This window comes from Tachypleus tridentatus, chromosome 7 (assembly GCF_004210375.1).
Source record: "Tachypleus tridentatus isolate NWPU-2018 chromosome 7, ASM421037v1, whole genome shotgun sequence".
NCBI classification, from domain to species: Eukaryota; Metazoa; Arthropoda; class Merostomata; order Xiphosura; family Limulidae; genus Tachypleus; species Tachypleus tridentatus.
The window spans coordinates 23,066,756-23,086,339 of record NC_134831.1 but is presented as its reverse complement, the minus strand read 5'-3'; the positions used below and the strand labels follow the sequence as shown (position 1 = coordinate 23,086,339).

General features: G+C 32.6%; 1 protein-coding gene across 1 annotated transcript in view; it reads right to left on the bottom strand.

Moving 5' to 3' along the window:
• The window catches only part of LOC143254933 (atrial natriuretic peptide receptor 1-like), a 109,902-nt gene that overhangs the window by 24,758 nt on the left and 65,560 nt on the right, over positions 1–19,584 (bottom strand). Inside the window, exons 10-12 of the mRNA XM_076509844.1 lie at positions 15,296–15,454; positions 9,809–9,977; positions 3,199–3,348 (exon numbers count right to left, since the gene is read on the bottom strand). Coding sequence (XP_076365959.1) covers positions 3,199–3,348; positions 9,809–9,977; positions 15,296–15,454 — 478 coding nt within the window. The remainder of the gene's footprint in view (positions 1–3,198; positions 3,349–9,808; positions 9,978–15,295; positions 15,455–19,584) is intronic.

The window sequence follows — 19,584 nt, the reverse complement described above, 5'->3', positions numbered from 1 at the left end:
TATATATATATACACCTTATTCAAGTTTAATATTAATGTAAATAATCTTAAATTATCAGTGCTTCATATCTTTTTTTTTATTTAAAATGCATTCACAGAAATTAGGTTTGTATGTTTCCTAATAGCTTTAAGGTTTATTTAAGCAGCTTTCATGATTTTATACCGTTTACGTCTTTACTTATTGGTGTTCTTAACTGAACTACTACAAATGTATTCATTTCTAAATGGAAACATTTCATCGCGTTGAAAAAATTAGAAAATCTCATGTCTAATCACCATTCAGTTTAAGTAATTCACTTTATAAGAAAAGAGTGTGTTTCTTAATAGTAAAGCTACATGGAGTATTTGTTGTCCCACCAAGTGGAATCAAACCGTTGATTCTAGCGTTACATATCTGAAGACTTACCGCTGTCTCACCAGAAAACATTAGGTTTTGAAAATGAAGTCTGTACCATAGAAGTAACGCAATTTAGTTGGGCTTTGACGGTAAAATGTAGCACTAAATCATTAATAATGTGGACATTTTATTATTAAAGTCTTAGTTAGTGATTAGATGAGTTACTTTATTAGGGATAAATCATTCTTTTGTGTTTTTTTTCAGCGGTAAATAAATAGCAATTTATTGGAACTACTAATAAACATATTTCTTCAAAGGCTTATTTGATAAGATGAATATTCCCAACTATAGTTATCAGTTAGTATTGTGCAATAATCTATTGCAGCTAAAAAAAAAAAATGTATATTTTTTGGATTCTCTCAGTTATAGGTTTTCGTATTTCTGATGTTAGAAATATTTTGGAACATGAATTATAGTTTTCAACATTCATAGGTTTATTGTGCTAACATGGTAAAATTATTTAACTATAGTATTACTTATACGGTCCATATCGAATTTATATACAATTTTTTCTAAACCATTTATCTACCAAATTAGTTGTAAACACATAAAATATAAGCAACCGAAATTGTAACAAAATTAGTCACAATAGTGTAATTATAATAATTCCATTAAGTATAAGTGAGCTTCAATATCCATTTTATGTGGCCCAGTATGGCCAGATGGTTGAGGCTCTCGAATCGTTATCTAAGGGTCGCGGGTTCTAATCCCCGTCCCACCAAACATGCTCGCCCTTTCAGCAGTAGGAGCGTTTTATTGTCACGGTCAATCCCACTATATGTTGATAAAAGAGTAGCACAAGAGTTGGCGGTGGGTGGTGATGACTTCCCTCTAGTCTCACACTGCTAAATTAGGGACGGCTAGCGCAAATAGCCCTCGAGTAGCTTTACGTGAAATTTAAAACAAACCAAACCTATTTTATTTAGAAAATAAGTAATTCCACATTTTCTTTTCGTCAGCTGTTTGCAATAAGTATTACATAAGGTAAAAACAAAATTACTCAACATAATGGACATTACCGGTAGTAAATGATATAAAAGTGATGTTTCAATATTTTCTGATTTAATGATAACAAAAGTTTTTTTTTTATGTTTTAATGGAAAAAATTTTTATTCTTAGATCTAATGGTTATTTTTACCATTCGTTCGTAAAAAATACACAATGACTTTATTATTATGGTCAAACTTCATTTACTGATTAGCTAGTCTTATCACCTTCGTTTAACCCGGGACGGCATGGCCACGTAGTTAAAGAGCTCGACTCCTAATTTGAGGGTCAAGGGTTAGAGTCCCCGACACACCAAACATGCTCGTCCTTTCAGTCGTGGGGATGTTTAAGTGACGGTCAATCCCACTGTTGGTAAAAGAGTAGCCCAAGAGTTGGTGTTGGGTGGTGATGACTAGCTACCTTCCTTCTAGTTTATAACTATTAAATTAGGGACGGTTAGTGCAAATAATTCTCGAGTAGCTTTGTGCAAAATTCTATAACAAACAATCATTTAAAATTTTGAAGTTGGCAACAAAGAATTCATATCGATGTGGACAAAAATGTGATTTAATTCATACAAACGATTTAGGCCAAGTTGAAATCTTTTTTTTTTTTCCCTAAATAGTGATTAATTATTAACTAAATATAGCGATTCTTCCTCGGCGAAAGTGTGCAAAATTCCCTTGTAACTATTGTACGTCAGGTTCCTTGACACATTCACTCGTATAAAGTGAGTTATTTGAACTAAGTGGAGCTAGACGTAAGATTTACTAATTGTTCCAATGCAACCAAATATTTCCATTTAGAACTGAATGCATTTTAACAGTTAAATTTTATGAATGCAATAAAATAATGTAAGCTGCTTAAATAAACCTTAAAACTAAATAAAAAATGGGAATAATGAAGATATTTTAGAGATGATGTAGTTGAAAATTACATCTTTTTATCATATATTATAGCAGTTTACAATTTTAAAACTTTACAAATTGAACAAAGTAAAACCATCACTAGTGATAACTATAATGTTCAACAAACGACGTTCTGAGAAGGCTGATTAGTTATCTGACTCTAAATAAACAAAAAAAATCTAACACTTAAATTGTCATCAGTAGAATTATTAATGTTCATAAACACAGATAATATATGCCTGTATACGATACATCCCTAAAACCATCTGAAATTCACTATTCCGTTTGTTTTGTTTTTTTCTGATTGGACATTTTGCTTTAATTTCTTGATAAGCTTGTTGTACAAACTTTGTAACTTGCAGATAAAAAAGAATCAATTCAGTAATTAATGAATGATTTTACCATCTCTCTAAAAATCATACTTTGTAAGATAAATATTGTCAGTCTATTATAGGTACTTCATATTAAAAAATATAAATTCTTTACAACAGGAAAGTGAAATTTGTTTTCCTATTTTACTGTGTAACTCTGTCGTTAGATACATGAAAATAGGGATATAAAATCACCTATAATTACAATGTACAACGTATACTTGAAAGAATTTTCCTAAGCTAGGGCAAACATCATATTCACAAACTTACTATCTGAATCAGTAAACAACAAGCTTCTGAATTATTCATTAATCATTCATCTAATAAATATCTGATTTCCTTGGTTATTATTACTAATAATTGTTTCGTTTATTTCTTAGATGCCTCTTTTATAATTTAAGCATTCAACAATTATATTTATGTTATGCATTTACTTTGTAACTGTGAACTGAGCTTGTGTAGAATTTTGTGATAATCCTATTATTTATACATATATTAAAATACATTCATGAACACAATATTTTCATCCTATTACCTTGGTAAAATCTGGTATAAAAGCTCCTCACTTTTTTTTTTCTCTTCCAGAAAGGCTTGCGTTTTCTCCTCCACTAAATGTTCCAAGTTACTAGCGTATTGCTCCATCCGGTTTAAAAGATTATCCATAAAGTTACCACTGCTCGTTTCCCTAAATTAGAGAAACTCAAATATCAGTGTGGTTCCCAAGAGTCTTGACTTCATACCATATGGCTCGTATCGCTTTTCATTCATATAATTGTTAAGTAATAAACGTTACCAGTTTTGTGAAGGTTTTGATCGTTCTTACATTTCAAAGACATTGCTTTGATTTTAAGAAATAGTTCATCATTCATCACTCGACTCCATCAAGAAACATAGGGCCGCAATCACTTGCGGTTTCTTCAACAGGTATTTAAGTGAGTAGGTTGTTAGCCCACTGCACCGAGCCGTCCTTAATTTAGTAGTGTAAAACTAGAGGGAAGGCAGCTAGTCATCACCACCCACCGCCAACTCTTGGGCTACTCTTTTACCAACGAATAGTGAGATTGATCATCACATTATAACGCCCCCACGGCTAGGATAGATTGGATAGATATCTATCATATCTATTTATGATAGATACATAAATCTATCAATTTATGGATAGATTGTCCATAAACTGTCAATAATCTTACAAAATCTATAATGTTATGAGTTACTTAGTTTAAGGATGGTATCAGCTATTACCTACTGCTATGAGTGAAAACTGTACTCCTGCTCACTGTGAGACTAAACATTCTATTCTAAGTTCACACTTTTCTTCATTCAGTTTCAAAACAGAAGTCCCAATGCAGTGAAATACCATCCCGAGATTCAAAGCTATATTTGAAATGTGCAACCAAAATATCCACAGAGAACAAAACAATTGAAAAAATGTATCATCTACGTACAAGTGACATCATTCTCTCGAAATATTGCAAATATATTACAGACACAATAGCATGATTCAGATGTTAAACAATTTTCAATAAATTTTGGAAACAGTATTAGGTCTATTTCTGTTCTCAGTTTTGATTCACTGTTGCTCGGGTGTTGAACCAATGAATTCATTTCAGTGTACTTAAACATTCATCTGTGTGATAGCAGGTAGATATAAATAGCACGACTTTTACATGCATAAAGTAAACACAGAAAACTGGCTTTTAATCTTTCTGCTTTTTGATAATTACTACTGTAGATAGTCAAACACTCTCTTCTACCTTTTGACATCACTCCAGTCATTGTTAACTCCAGTAATATTCCTGTTTCTCCAAAATAGCTGAAGCAATGATTTTATCAAATGAGCATCATCTGTGTCTATATGATGTCATGCAATTGTTATAAAAGTTCTTTAACTTTACAGCCTACAAATACAAATTCTTGAAAAATTTATTGAGCTCATGTCACTAAGTTGAACGCAAATTATTAGTATAATCCTCAGCTAGATACTTCCGGGAATTTAGAAGCTTTAAAACCATTATTGTATATGGCACTGTAGTTATAACTCTAACTTACGCTTCTGTCACCATGATGGTTACCATTCCAGCTAAACACTGAATAACCATGATACGCCTGTTACAGAATAGCCTGGTACATTGTTAACAATTATATAAATAAATATTCAAATAAATCTCCATCATTTTGATCATTCTATCACCATCACAGTAGATGGTGGCAGTACACTAGACTGTCTATAGTCTATTGTACATAATTAAATGTGGAACACTAAATGCACAAATGAATATATTTCTTGTTATTTCTAAACATGTACCTATGCAGTCGCCTGTCCTCATACATGATCTCATTGGCTCTGAATAATTTTAGTAATGACCTGCATTCCACATGTTGTTCACAAGTTTTGAGGTACGTTCATACTTAATATACCATTGTTTCATTTCTAATTACAGGCCCCCATATGCGATTTGCAAGTGGATGATAAAAACAAAATTGGTGAGCCACCACTTCACTTAAATTAAACTTATTGCTATTTGCAAGAATGGAATTTATATTAGCTACAAAAGAGGTTTTCTTTGGGGTCTCTCGTACACAGCAAGATTGAGCAAGGTTCAGACATGTCTTGTATCTATTAGAAATACAATTTCATGTTTATGTACTGTTATTGACATGGACCAATTACATCATGTCCATGTTTTTCCAAAGTAGGTGTAAAATATGGTGCAAGCCAACTGCTTTGGCAGCCTTAGCTAATGCTAAATCTCAATGAAGCTCCAATACTAGTCTTTTGATCGAACTTTCTGTATATGTTGCAGCATATGCCCAACAGCTTTATATTTAAATAATATAGAAGCATTGGCTACCTACATGATGTTTTTGGTGCCTTTGATAGCTCAATACCTGTTGTATTAGTGTTGTAACCACAGTAATCGGACCTGAGAAGACTTATTGCCCCATCTTGATTAATGAAAGCTGTAACACCTTACCTTGTGGCAACTTCTGCAATAGAAATAGTGGTGAAATCTTCTGTCAGGTCGTCATTGAGCACAGAAATCACATCTGTAGTTACCATTTATGCTGCTTTTGTGCGACTACAGAACCGTTTCATCGGTAGGTAAAATTCACAAGACATATGAATGCCACAGTTTCACTTAACAAATCTATAAATGAGAATATCACTATGATTACTGTGATTTGTGCTCAGGAAAATATTCCATAAACTTCTTTGGATTGTCAGCATAAGTAGCCAAGTAACAAGGAACTTTATTTAAAGCTATGAATGAAGCCCTATGAATCACATTGTTCTTCACAGGAACATATTTGTAATATGAATCATTGTAAAATATGTCCTAATTTTCGAATCATTCTTCTTTCATGTGCTCTAAGGCATTGAGTACTAGTCATTAGAGGCGATAATTGTTTAGAAATACTTCTAAAAAGGTCCATTCTTTTCTTCAGCATCCTTTTAAACACTGTTGTGTTTAGTTGTTTCACATAAACATCATAACCAAACAATAGTAAGTGGCCACAAAAGTTTCAGCAATTGAAGAGAACTTGAACCTTCTCCAGTGACTCGAGTTGCAAACCTCCTGGTTAATGTATTGTTTTCTAAAGTCTGGATAGTATATCGTTATATTCTGTGTCAGCCTCAGATATAAAACTTAGTCGAGAATAACAAAAAGAATATAGTTAATCGCAAAGGCGACAAAAGTCTGGGTGTTAGAATAGGTTGCCAAAATTAATAAAATAAAAATTGCCAATTTTTATGTTTTTGTTATAAGAGTATGACGTTTCAAATTGGTGCTTTTCGTCAGATCGTACATCTTACAACAACGATACATGCACAGAATTTTAAAAGAATACGTGAACAGGACTTTGAACATTGAGCCTAAAATTACTCTGCAAAATTGCATCTTGTACATAAATTTAGGAGTCAAGAAATTATAATTGAAACAAAATTGCAATCAAATATTTTTTAGACCAAAAACCCACACTGGATTCTCCAACACTCAGTTCTACATTTAGTCTAACTTGTACTCACACTTAGTGTCTTTACTTTTAAAAGTAACTACTACAAATAGACCTGCGGTGTCGCTATGGCGACTAAAATGGACCCAACCTTTGCAACTTCTTTACTGAATACACGAAAATCGTATGTTTAATCAATACAATGGCTCAGAAAACATAGCTTTGCGTTACTACATGAAAAACATAGAAGGGATGATTGCATCCATGCGAAAATAAGATTTTCTATCCACCTTCTTTAAACTTTACTAGGAAAACATCCAACACAACAAACACTCCCCTTTTATGAAAATAACATTAGAATGCAAGACGACCATGTGACCCCTAGTATACATGACAAAGAAATAGATGCAAATATGTACCCACATTTCGAATCTTCCCACCCGTACAGAAACAAAAAATCAGTTCCATAATTACAACTTCTATTACTACGCAAACGATGTAGTGATGACAATGATTATAAATCAAAATACAAAGACATGAAATTTTCTTTTCTAAAACACTCATCCCTGATTCTCTCATCCACGACGCAGCTACGAAAGCTAATTCATATACCCAGCATCAAACAATCAACCCTAACAAGAAATAACACACCGATGGTATTACACTTGTAAGTATACCATAAGACCAACAAGTAAATCAAATATATTAAACAATTATACAATACTCACTGAAGACCCTATTATTAAATATATTTTAAAGAACTAACTTATTATTTCTTACAAATGTGGGAAAACGTAAAAGAAATCCTGATGTCCAGTAACCTTAAACAAAAACAAAATGATACTCCAGACATAAACACGAGTAAAAAAAAACAGTTGTGTCACCTGTCCACAGATAAACAGCACTACACATATATAAGGAAAAATACATAACTTGCAGCATAAGAAAGTCCTTTACAAGTACTACTGAATGTGTTGTTTACCACCCGAAAAATTTGCTTGGTGTTCGAGCAGGAGAACATATAAACAATATAAAAACTGTGGAACCAAGTTACACCTACACGTAAAAATTTCACCATCAATCAAAATATATACTTTATCGCAGGAGCAATAACAATATTGAAATTAAAGATCAGGTTAGACGATGACCAAGTTTTTTTTTTAATTTTATTTTAAGAGGGCGTTTTGAATAAGCGCTCTTCGTCTTCTTGTAAAGTGAACGACAGAACAAAGAGAAACAGTTCGAAATGTCATTGCCTTAAAATAAAATTAAAAATCATTGGCGATTGTTTAATCCATTCTTTAATTTCAGTTTTACCATCAACAACCTCACAGTTAAACACTTTTTGATTCTGGGATGTTTAGTGCACCAACAGCTGTTGTTGTATATTATTAATCACAAAGCTACATGCTCCAACAGTTATTGTTTGTTATTAATCACAAAACTACATGCTTCAACAATAGTTGTTGCTTGTTATTAAGCACAAAGCGACATGTTCCAACAGCTGTTGCTTATTATCAAGCACAAAGCTACATGTTCCAACAGCTGTTGTTGTTTATTATTAAGCACAAAGCTACATGCTCAAACAAACTTTCACAAAACATAACTACAGTCTGAAAATCCTACAACCATCTGGAATAAATGAACATTTTTTCTTTCCTATAGATTATTATTTTTCCCATACTTTGTTTAAATTTTAATTTTAATCTGTTTTAACTTTTCATGACTTGTAGTATTTATGTATAAGATACTATTTTGCAGAGAAATTTCACGACCAACACTGAAAATGCTACGCATGCAACTTTTTTAAATTCTGCGCATGCTCCTTCGTTGCAATGTACGATATGATGAAGAGCGCTAACAAGAAACGTCATCCTCTTAAAATATTTTTTTTAAACTTTGACGATTGATTAACCTACTCTTTAATTAGTATAATGGAACATTATTATAACTTGCCAACCAAATATTCTCCTGACAATATGATTTTGGTAACATTCTGATTGTACGGTCAGAAACTGTTATGAAATCATTTGTATATTTCCACTATTCTTGATATATGAAACACAAACCGGAACTTAACAACCCCTAACCATTTGGAGATGTATTAAGTATCTTAACACAGTTCTTACAACAGCCAGGTACTGCTCTAGTTCATACTGCAACTTCCCCTTGTCTTCGTCTCAAAAAAATTCATAGCAACAAAAATATGAAATGAAAAAAAGAAACACATTCGAAAAAACTCTGCAATAAGCAATTATTCTTATTACAACCCCATAACGTAATTTAATAACTTATTATTCACTCTATTATCTTACAAAACATTATCCAGCAGATCATAATGTATCGTCCCCCCCACGGACAGTGGTAAATCTAGGGATTTGTAATGCTAAAATTAGGGGTTCGATTTTCCCTCGGTTGACACAGCAGATAGCTAGATGTCACTTTGCTATAAAAATACCCACATTCATTATGTAACGCTTACAATAAACTTTTAATACGAAAAATGTATTAATTATTATGGAAATAATTATAGTAATTATTAACGAAAAATACATATGATCCTCGAAGATCCCAAATTTTTGTTTCTGGATAATTTTCTGGTCAAAAATAATTAGTTCACTTTTATTTTGTTTCATTCCGACACATTAATGATTGCATTGTTATTCCTTTATTATAAATTCAAAATGAAAGGATATTAAGTTCCTGAACAAAGGTTTATTTTATTTAGTCAGAAGATTTAACAATTTTATAAAAATAAATTATTTGCTGTTTTTTAGTTTTATTGCAAAAACAAAGCCTTATTAATATTTTTACAGTGGATAATGTTAGAAACCAATCTCCTTTCCTTTAGGATAAATAATTTTATTTTGAGAACTGATCATTAAATTTTGGGTATTTTTTTTAATTCTGCGGTTGAATTTTTATTTTCAAGACAAAGTATCTAACAAATTGGCAATGTAGTTCTCAGTAACTGGAAAGTTAAACTAAACATTTAGCTAAATATAAAAACATTAAAATGAAAAATAAATCCAAGTTTACCTTCTCTCCGTTCTGAAAAAAAATATTTGTACAAGATATTTTATATTTATATTGTTATAGTTACATAATCTTGAGATACTTGTAACAAAATAACTTTTCCAAAACGTTTATAAGTAGCACCATAGTTAATAAGACTGTTTTCGGCTTACCTTGAAATTTGCTTTAGTGTGGCTTTTATTACAGCAAACGATGGTCGAATAGATGGATCTTCTGCCCAGCACTGATGGATCAATGTAAGAAGTTCCACAGAACAAGTATCTGAAGAAATTTCTGGTCTAAAAAGAGGTATCCTTCCTCTCCTAATTTTTTCTAAAATTTCTGATGTAAATAAACGATATATTTTGGTTTGTTTAAAGGTATAAAAAATTTGCATATCATATACAAAAATAAACAAATTATTATAAATGATTAACGTATATTTGTCAAAATCTTGCATACACGTCTTTTACCTCTACCTGTGTTTCATCTCATCCCAATTCTACTAAATCTTTTCACGCTGCTGTCAGTGAAGGACGGTTTGAATCTGGCAGTTTTAAAGTAAACATCATTTCTATCCGTATATTTATTGACTGAGGCCATTGCCTATTAGCCCTCGTAAACTTTTCTGTTTGGCCACTAACCTCCGAAGAATATTTGTTCTTATTAACTACTGTTCAAAGAAAATACAGACAGTCTTTAAGAGACAAAAGAAGATTACATCTTTGACTTTCAAGAAGTCAATATTTTCAGTTGATAATTTTACTGTTCAATTTGATTTTTTCTCATTAATATTCGTCTCACAGTCGTTTTTCATGTCAATACACTCTGGTCAATTACATTCATGGACAAGCTTCTTCCAAGGTGTTAACCTCTTCAGGAACACCCCATTACTTCTGTATGTATGGCTATTTGAATGAGTAAATTAATTCCTTCATTATTTACCGTTCTTAACATACCCTGGATGGTGGAGAAAAATACATACTGAAGTACAGAATATGTATATTATATTCAGAAACAAAACAGAGTCATTGATGATATTATCACAGGTACGATATATGTTATGAATCAGATACACAACGTTGTTTTACATATGCCAGTATGGGTCATAAAATAAGAAGCAAAGTTTAGAAGGAAAAAATGTTATATTGGGACAATAACTTTTATTCAATGAAGGAGTCCAGTATGAACTTACAGTATTTTGTCATAGATTATGAGGTAGTCTCTTCTCTTTACATTTATGATGTTTTCTATTTCGACACAACCAACGTCGCCAAACATTAAGGGAAAAAAACTGCGTTAAATGCATCGATTTTACATCCTCTATTTTTGGCCTAACGAGTAATATTAGTACCTTGTTGGCCATCCAATCATTATCACTAACAACTTTTTCTAATCTAAATTCTTATTATGAATGCCTCACATGCAAGTTATATTTCCAAGGAATGGTCAACTAGTTCCAGGCCTAGCATGGCCTGTTTAGACAATTGACTCGTAATATATGAGGTAGAGTTCAAAATCACGTCTCCTAAGATGTTTGCTTTTTCACCCATGGGAACGCCATAATGTTATGGCCAATCCCATCATTCGTTGGTAAATAGAAGCCCAAATAGTTGGTGGTGAGTGGTGTTGATTAGCTCTCCTGTTTACGCCATATTTATTATAGTTAAACTAGTGTTTTTCTTATAATATAGCATAAAAGTGTTTCAGTTATTGTTTGAACTTTTAAATATCCTTTACGTTATGATCAAAATTTTTAAGTGGTTAGGCTAAGTTAAAAAAAAACACATGACTACGCTCTCAATTTGCGAACACACCCGATTATAAGCAAATAATGAAAATCCTTAGATGAACTTATCTTTCTAAACTCCATTGAACTACATCTAAGAAGTTTTTTAATGAAACTATAGCTGTATTCAGTTATGCAAGTGTGGTCCAGAACTTCTGTAATTACCTATCATATTACTTAAGGAGGTGAACTGAACTGGGATCACCCATTTCACAGGCCTCTCAATTCTCCTTCAGTATTTCTACGAGAGATTAAACATGATCTTAGACGATATTGTTGTCGAGATTTGTTTGTTTGTCTTTTTGAATTTCGCGTAAAGTTACTCGAGGGCTATCTGCGCTAGCCGTCCCTAATTTAACAGTGTAAGACTAGAGGGAAGGCAGCTAGTCATCACCACCCACCGCCAATTCTTTAGCTACTCTTTTACCAATGAATAGTGGGATTGACCGTCACACTATAACGCCCCCACGGCTGAAAGGGCGAGCATGTTTGGCGCGACGAGGATGCGAACCCGCGACCCTCAGATTACGAGTCCCATGCCTTAACACGCTTGGCCATGCCGGGCCTGTTATCTAGGTATTCCAAAATGAAACTGAATTGTTATTTGGCTGGAACTAAGATGCTTTATCAAAAATTACTGAAAATTTGTTAATTTATCTGATCCAAAAATCTACTTAAAATAATAGGTTTGTTGGACTTCCACCAATTCTTAAGTACCTCATTGGTTAAGGATAAGTAAAATAGACTAAAGCAAAAGGCAAATCTCTAAAGGTAATATATTCTCTTTATAATAGAACTGTAATTGAAGTCACAGTTAATGAAATAACAGTAACAAGTAAGAAACATGAAGAGATGGTGTAGAAACATTAATTTTCTCTGATGGTGGTCGAGAAACACTTAAATAATTAAATAATTGTTTACTCATGTATCTCAGAACGGCTGGCATGAGTATTAACACTTTTACCAAAATAAAGCTGAGAACAACGTTTCGACCTTCTTGGGTCATCTTCAGATTAACAAAGAGAGAGTTTGCTAGGCACACGTCTTAGTGAATCTGGCATGACGAGGAGGATAAGGCACTCGACTCGTAGTCTGAGGGTCAAGAGTTCGAATCTCGGTCACACCAAACATGTTTGCCCTTTTAGCCGTGAGTGCGTTATAATGAGGCGGTTAATTCCACTATTCGTTGGTAAAAGATTAGCCCAAGAGTTGGCAGGTGGGTGGTAATGACTAGCTGCCTTCCCTCTAGTCTTACACTACTAAATTAGGGACGGCTAGCGCAGATAGCCCTCGTGCAGCTTTGCGCAAAATTCAAAACAAACCAAACCATGTCTTAGGGACGAGAGTGTAAACAGACACGGGATTGTAGGGGGCGTTGCAGGTGGACGTTAGGTTATTAATTAGTATAGGTACAAAGGTGTTTTTATATTAGTTTAATTTTGGTTTTAATTGCTGTATAAGTAAGGCTTCTTTGATTTTGGGTTTGTTTATATTTGTTTCCCTGCTTAGTATCTGAATGTTTTCTATGGTTATATTGTGTTTATTTGATTTGCAGTGTTCAAATACATGTGAAGGTGTTTTTTTTGTGTGTTTTTGAATAGTTTTCATTTTTCTGCTTGTTTCTCCAATGTAGAGGTCGTGGCAGTTGTTACATTGTATTTTATATATGATGTTGTTGTTGATGTATTTGCCAGTGTAATTTTTGCATAGTTTTTTTTTGTATCTGTTTTTTTAATAAATTTGGTGTTTACTGGAATGTTGTATTTTAAGTTTTTTTCAAAATGTTGGTTATTTTTTCACTAATGTCGGGAACATACGATATGCAGCAGTGTAAGGTTTTGTAGTTTGTTGTATCTTGGGATTTATTATTGTTTGTTTGTTATAAATGGTGTTGTTGATCTAGGTGTATGCGTATAATTTTTTCAACGGTTTTTTGAAGAAATTTGTTGATGTTGATGAAGTCTTGTTTTAATTTGGTGATTTCATCGTCAATTTTATCAGGTGAACATAGTTTGTAGTTGTGTTTATTTGGTTTCTTGGTATGTTGAGTTTTTGTTTTATTTCTTGCACTGAGTCGAGGGGAATGTATAATTCAGTATGGGTGATTTTTCTGCAGATATATGTTTTGAATTGCCCCCCCACTCGCTAGTACAGCGGTAAGTATACGGATTTACAATGCTAAAATCAGGGGTTCGATTCCCCTCGGTGGGCCCAGCAGATAGCCCGACGTGGCTTTGCTATAAGAAAAACACAAACACACCGTTTTGAATTTTGTATCGGTTCTTGTGATCTTGAGGTTAAGAAATGCTATTTGATTAGTTTTTCATGTTCACAGGTGAACTTAATGTTGGGATGTATGGAGTTAATGTGACTGAAAAAATTAAGTATGTTCTGTAGATGTAAATCCACCAAATGTATCTCGTCATCTGAGTAAACAACTCAGATTAGAATAATTAAACCACAAGAAAGTGTGTGTTTCTATTGCAGTTTAAAACTACTACACACATTATGAAAAAACGATGAGATAAATGTTTTATTTGGATTTATTAATTAGTCAAAACAAATATATTAATAAAAGTGAAAGAAAGTAAATATAGAAAATAAATCGATATTCTACAAGGGTACTTTTTCAAAAAATGTCTGAATAAAGTTTCAGAAATTTCACAACATGGAAATTTATATAAAACAAAATTTCTTATGAATTTTTAAAGGTAAAGCTATGTAGTATTCAATTTCTGTGTGTTCTAATTTTCGTACAGTTTGGTTACGTTTTTCTTTTACTGAAAAAATAAAAGAATGTCAGATTAACTAAAAGTTTAAGGAAACTTGTTCACGCCTGTGGGATTGATAAGAAGTCTCGTAACATAGCTATACAAATACCATTGTTACAAATGATCTGGTAATGAAAGCTTTAAAATTGCGTCAAATAGAGAATAGTATACCAAAAATCTCAGATATTAAAGACAGATAAGTTTATAGAGTTAAACAATACTAAGATATTCTTATTTTGTAGATTGATCTCACTGTTCTTTCTCCTCTGTGATTAACCAGCATCAGATCGAATTCCAAGTTATAGAGCCATACATTTATAGCTGAAAAAGGTGTTACGTGGTATTCGATTGTAGCAGTATTAGTGTTAGTTAATACTATAAAGTAGACTGAGACAAACAAATGAAATAAGGTGCAGTCATCTAGCTAAAGGGTACGGTGTGTTTGTTCATCACGAGACCAAAGTCTACGTCTGTAAATGAAGTCTCGGACATATAATCATTGACCGAATAAATAACCCAACTATAACTGTTTAACTGTATCAGCTGGTGTGACGAAATTAAAAGATAACTATAAAGACATTCACTATTATAATGAAAATATATTATCCACTACAATTTATATGGTGTAATCAACTTGTCATACTATCGCAAGTTCAGGTGAGGGACTCAAAATAAACTACATATGTATTACACCTTCCAGCGTACTCGAAAAACCACTATTCTTCTGTTGATCCCAAGTGAGAAATTTTCACGCGCATGACGTCACAGAACGCGTGATCTCCTGCCCTCTAATGTGGATGACATCGATTGATTTCCTAACCTTTTAAACCTCCGATGGTGTAGCTTCTTTGGACCTACATTAGGCACTCTTACTATTCAGACATTTTAATTAATTATTACGCATGATTAGAGGGGAAACTAAACAATAATAAAATAATAAATACAATTTCTTTTAATTCTAGAAGAGCGTAATTAACGTAATGGTACATCTTTGTAAAGCTTGTTTGATGTACTTGTCTTCATAAAATACATTTTTAAGCACTTCAAAACTATTCTGACTAATTCATAGCACAAAAATTAATTATTTCCATAAATATTACCTTTAGGATCTAATTCAGTTGAAGTGGTACTATAAGGTTCTGAACGTGTTACCACTTCCTGGAGAATGATAGCAAAACTGTAGACGTCACCTTTCTGAGATCCATGCATGTCTGGATAACGTTCTCGCAGTTGTTCTGGCGAGGCCCAAAAGTAGGAACCTACACGAAGCAGTACCAAGGAAACAATTTGTTACAGTTTTAAACATAAACATGTGAACCTAAAACGCATGTGCTGATGGAGAAAAACATTTGACTTTGTAGTGCTACATGTTTAAATACCAGTACTAAAGTCAGTCTGGTGAATCATTATAAAATGTTTAATACCAGCACTAAAGTCAGTCTGATGAGTTATTGTAGAATGTTTAAATACCAACACTAAGGTCAGTCTGGTGAATCATTATAGAATATAAAATACCAGAAGTAAGGTCAGTCTGATGAGCCATTGTAGAATGTTTAAATACCAGGACAAAGGTCAGTCTGGTGAATCATTATAGAATATAAAATACCAGTACTAAGCAGTCTGGTGAGTCATTATAGAATGTTTAATTCCAACACTAGGGTCAGTCTGGTGAGTCATTATAGAATGTTTAATACCAGCACTAAAGTCAGTCTAGTGAGTCATTATAGAATGTTTAATACCAGCACTAAAGTCAGTCTGGTGAGTCATTATAGAATGTTTAATACCAGCACTAAGGTCAGTCTGGTGAGTCATTATAGAACGTTTAATACCAGCACTAAGGTCAGTCTGGTGAGTCATTACAGAATGTTTAATACCAGCACTAAAGTCAGTCTGGTGAGTCATTAAAATGTTTAAATACCAGTACTAAAGTGAGTCTGGTGAATCATTATAGAATGTTTAATACCAGCACTAAAGTCAGTCTGGTGAGTCATTATAACATGTTTAAATACCAGTACTAAAGTGAGTCTGGTGAATCATTATAGAATGTTTAATACCAGCACTAAAGTCAGTCTGGTGAGTCATTATAACATGTTTAAATACCAGTACTAAAGTGAGACTGGTGAATCATTATAAAATGTTTAAATACCAGTACTAAAGTGAGACTGGTGAATCATTATAAAATGTTTAATACCAGTACTAACGTCAGTCTGATGAGTTATTGTAGAATGTTTAAATACCAGCATTAAGGTCAGTCTGGTGAGTCATTATGGAATGTTTAATACCAGCGCTAATGTCAGTCTGATGAGCCATTGTAGAATGTTTAAGTACCAGGACAAAGGTCAGTCTAGTGAGTCATTACAGAATGTTTAATACCAGCACTAAAGTCAGTGTGGTGAGTCATTATAGAATGTTTAAATACCGGTACTAAAGTGAGTCTAGTGAATCATTATAGAATGTTTAATACCAGCACTAAAGTCAGTCTGGTAAATCATTATAAAATGTTTAAATACCAGTAGTAAAGTGAGTCTGGTGAATCATTATAGAATGTATAATACCAGCACTAAGCAGTCTGTTGAGTCATTGTAGAATGTTTAAATACCAGCATTAAGGTCAGTCTGGTGAGTCATTATGGAATGTTTAATACCAGAAGTAAGGTCAGTCTGATGAGCCATTGTAGAATGTTTAAATACCAGGACAAAGGTCAGTCTGGTGAGTCATTATAGAATGTTTAATACCAGCACTGAAGTCAGTGTGGTGAGTCATTATAGAATGTTTAAATAGCAGCTCTAAAATCAGTCTGGTGAGTCATTATAGAAATGACAAAATATAAATCGACATATTTTTAAAAAAACAATCCTTTTACGATTTGAAACACATTGATTCTCTGTGTAGAAAAACCCTTATCATCAGCTATTGGGAAAGAAAAATAATTTGGAGAGATTATGTCTTAAAAAACCGTTATGTATGAGGAAATTAAAGTAATTTAAATTATTTTTCTTCGCATGTGGTTATTCTGGACTTTACGGCAAAAGTAACTCTAATATGTTTGCCTTTTAATATCTCTGTATATGAATTGGTAGATTGAATAACCTCTTATTTGTAGTTGTTTTAGTGTCTCTGTAATTTTCTTTTGTTGTTCTTATAATTTTCATTTACACAACATTTCCTAATTTGGAGGTATCGACTGTGAGTGATATTTTATTTAGTTTTCGAACGACAGTAAATGTTGTAACTCTGTTTTAAGGACACTGTAACAGTGCAATATTGTATATGGGTAAGGAAGTAGTTAAGCCTATACTTTAGAGTTTTTCAGCAGGAATTAGAATGTAAAAAAAAACCAAAAAGTAATGATCATCGAAATGTTAGTGATATACGTTTTCGAGATATTGGCAGTAGGAGGACCCATATCACTTTATTAACATAATGCTACATTTTAGCGATAGACAAGTCGGTTAGATCAACTACTTTTTCAGGTTGGGATAGATTAGAGTAGCTTGTGTTAGTAGATTTGTTTTTAAATTAAAATATATGCTTGCAAAATCTGTTTTAATCTCTTTGGGTATTAATAATTAGAATACGTTTTTTCACAGTTAATATTTTAAAACAGTTTTTAAAGTTTATATCTGATGGTTATAGTAAACTGAGTTCGTTGGGTTACGAAAAGCAACATCAGATCTCTTGTTAACTAATTCATTATAATCTATTTTTAGGTTGTAAAGAGCAGTGCGTTTTTCTTGGCTTAAAAAAGACTGAATTTATAATATTGAATATTGCGGTAATGTTTTCAAACGTGTTATATTGCTTAATATCGGTGTTTAGAGGAGTACAAGCTGGCTATCTGTGGAGTAACAGCTGTTGTGAAAGAATTATGATTAATATTGTAAGAGTAATTTGACGTTCAGTAACTGCGATAGCTTGGGAGCGATCGTTTGACAACGTTTGGTGGGTAAGAGAGTTATGCTAATTACCTGCTTTCTATAAATTTAGTAATAAATAGTGTAATAATGTGCTGCAATATAATGACCTTTTCTTGAAGGTTATTGAAAAAATGGTGTATTTTTTGGGAGGTATGTCTTGCGATGCAGTAGTGTGTGTGTATAAAAGAAGTCTTACTACTTTGTTATTTTTAAACTAATCGATTTTGTTGTTCTGTTTCAATGAAGTAGATGGAAATTTCCTGTTGATAGTAACTCTTTGACATTTTGACTCTGGCTGATTTAGTAATTTCTAGAATGTTTGAAGAATTATTAAAGACAGTTTGGCGTCTTTTCCTACAGTAGTCAGTGTAATGTTTTCTCTTTATGATAATTCTTATAGTATAAAGTTATTCTTCTAAGCCTTTATTAGTTTCTTTTCTTCACACATCCTCTGTTCTGCATCTTCACATCACCCTCCATAGTGGACATTTTTTTACCAAATAAAGCTAAACACCCCACATTATTAGGACAAGCTACAATAAAAGCCTATGTATAACATTGAGCATGTTTCAACTTTGGCATTTTGAAATTCCAAGCACATTATGTTGAAAAAGAAAAGCATATTTTCCAAAACGATTGAATTATTGTTGTTTGTTGTTGTTCTTTTTCAATTATGACTTAACTATTTTTCAAATATTTGACAACACGTTTCAATTCGGCTGTATTGATGCCTAATTAGTAAAACTATATATTCTACTTTTACTTATTTCACATCAAGTACTGTTTCAAAAAAATAGTCACCCCTTTTAGAAATAATGTAAACGATTGTACTGTCAGCCACTTCCTTAAATAATCACCCCTTTAAAACTGAGCGTGTTCACACAAACTTCTTTAAAAATATTTCTTTTATAATATTGTATTGTGTTCCATCATTCTTTCTTAACAGTTACAGTTTACAAGCGTAAGAATCTATTTTAGTCATGTAAGGCACCTTATGTACACATGTATTAAACGGTCATGTTTGAGAAATTCAGAGCTCAGAAATAAACGCCATTACATATGAAGTAGTGACCAGAAAAAGCAGCGACTGAGAAGCTTACTTTGCCGCAAAGGCTTTTTTTAAATATTGTATCAAATAAGTTGACTATTATAAATCTCCAACAACAAAAAGTACGGCTACCCCCCTAGTGGCATGTCTGCGGACTCACACCGCTAGAAACCGGGTTTAAATACCTGTGGTGAGTAGAGCACAGATAGCCCATTATGTAGCTTTGTGCTTAATTCCAAACAAACCAAAAGTGCGGAGCTTATTGAAAAGCTTTCTGGAGCGAGTCTTGGACTTTCTGATCGTTAATAAATACTAAGACACTTCCGGTTTATAGGTGAAACAGTAAATTTAAAATGTCTGATTCTTATTATAAGATAATAGAAAGACTAAGCACTTTATTGTTTCATTAACTGTGACATAACTT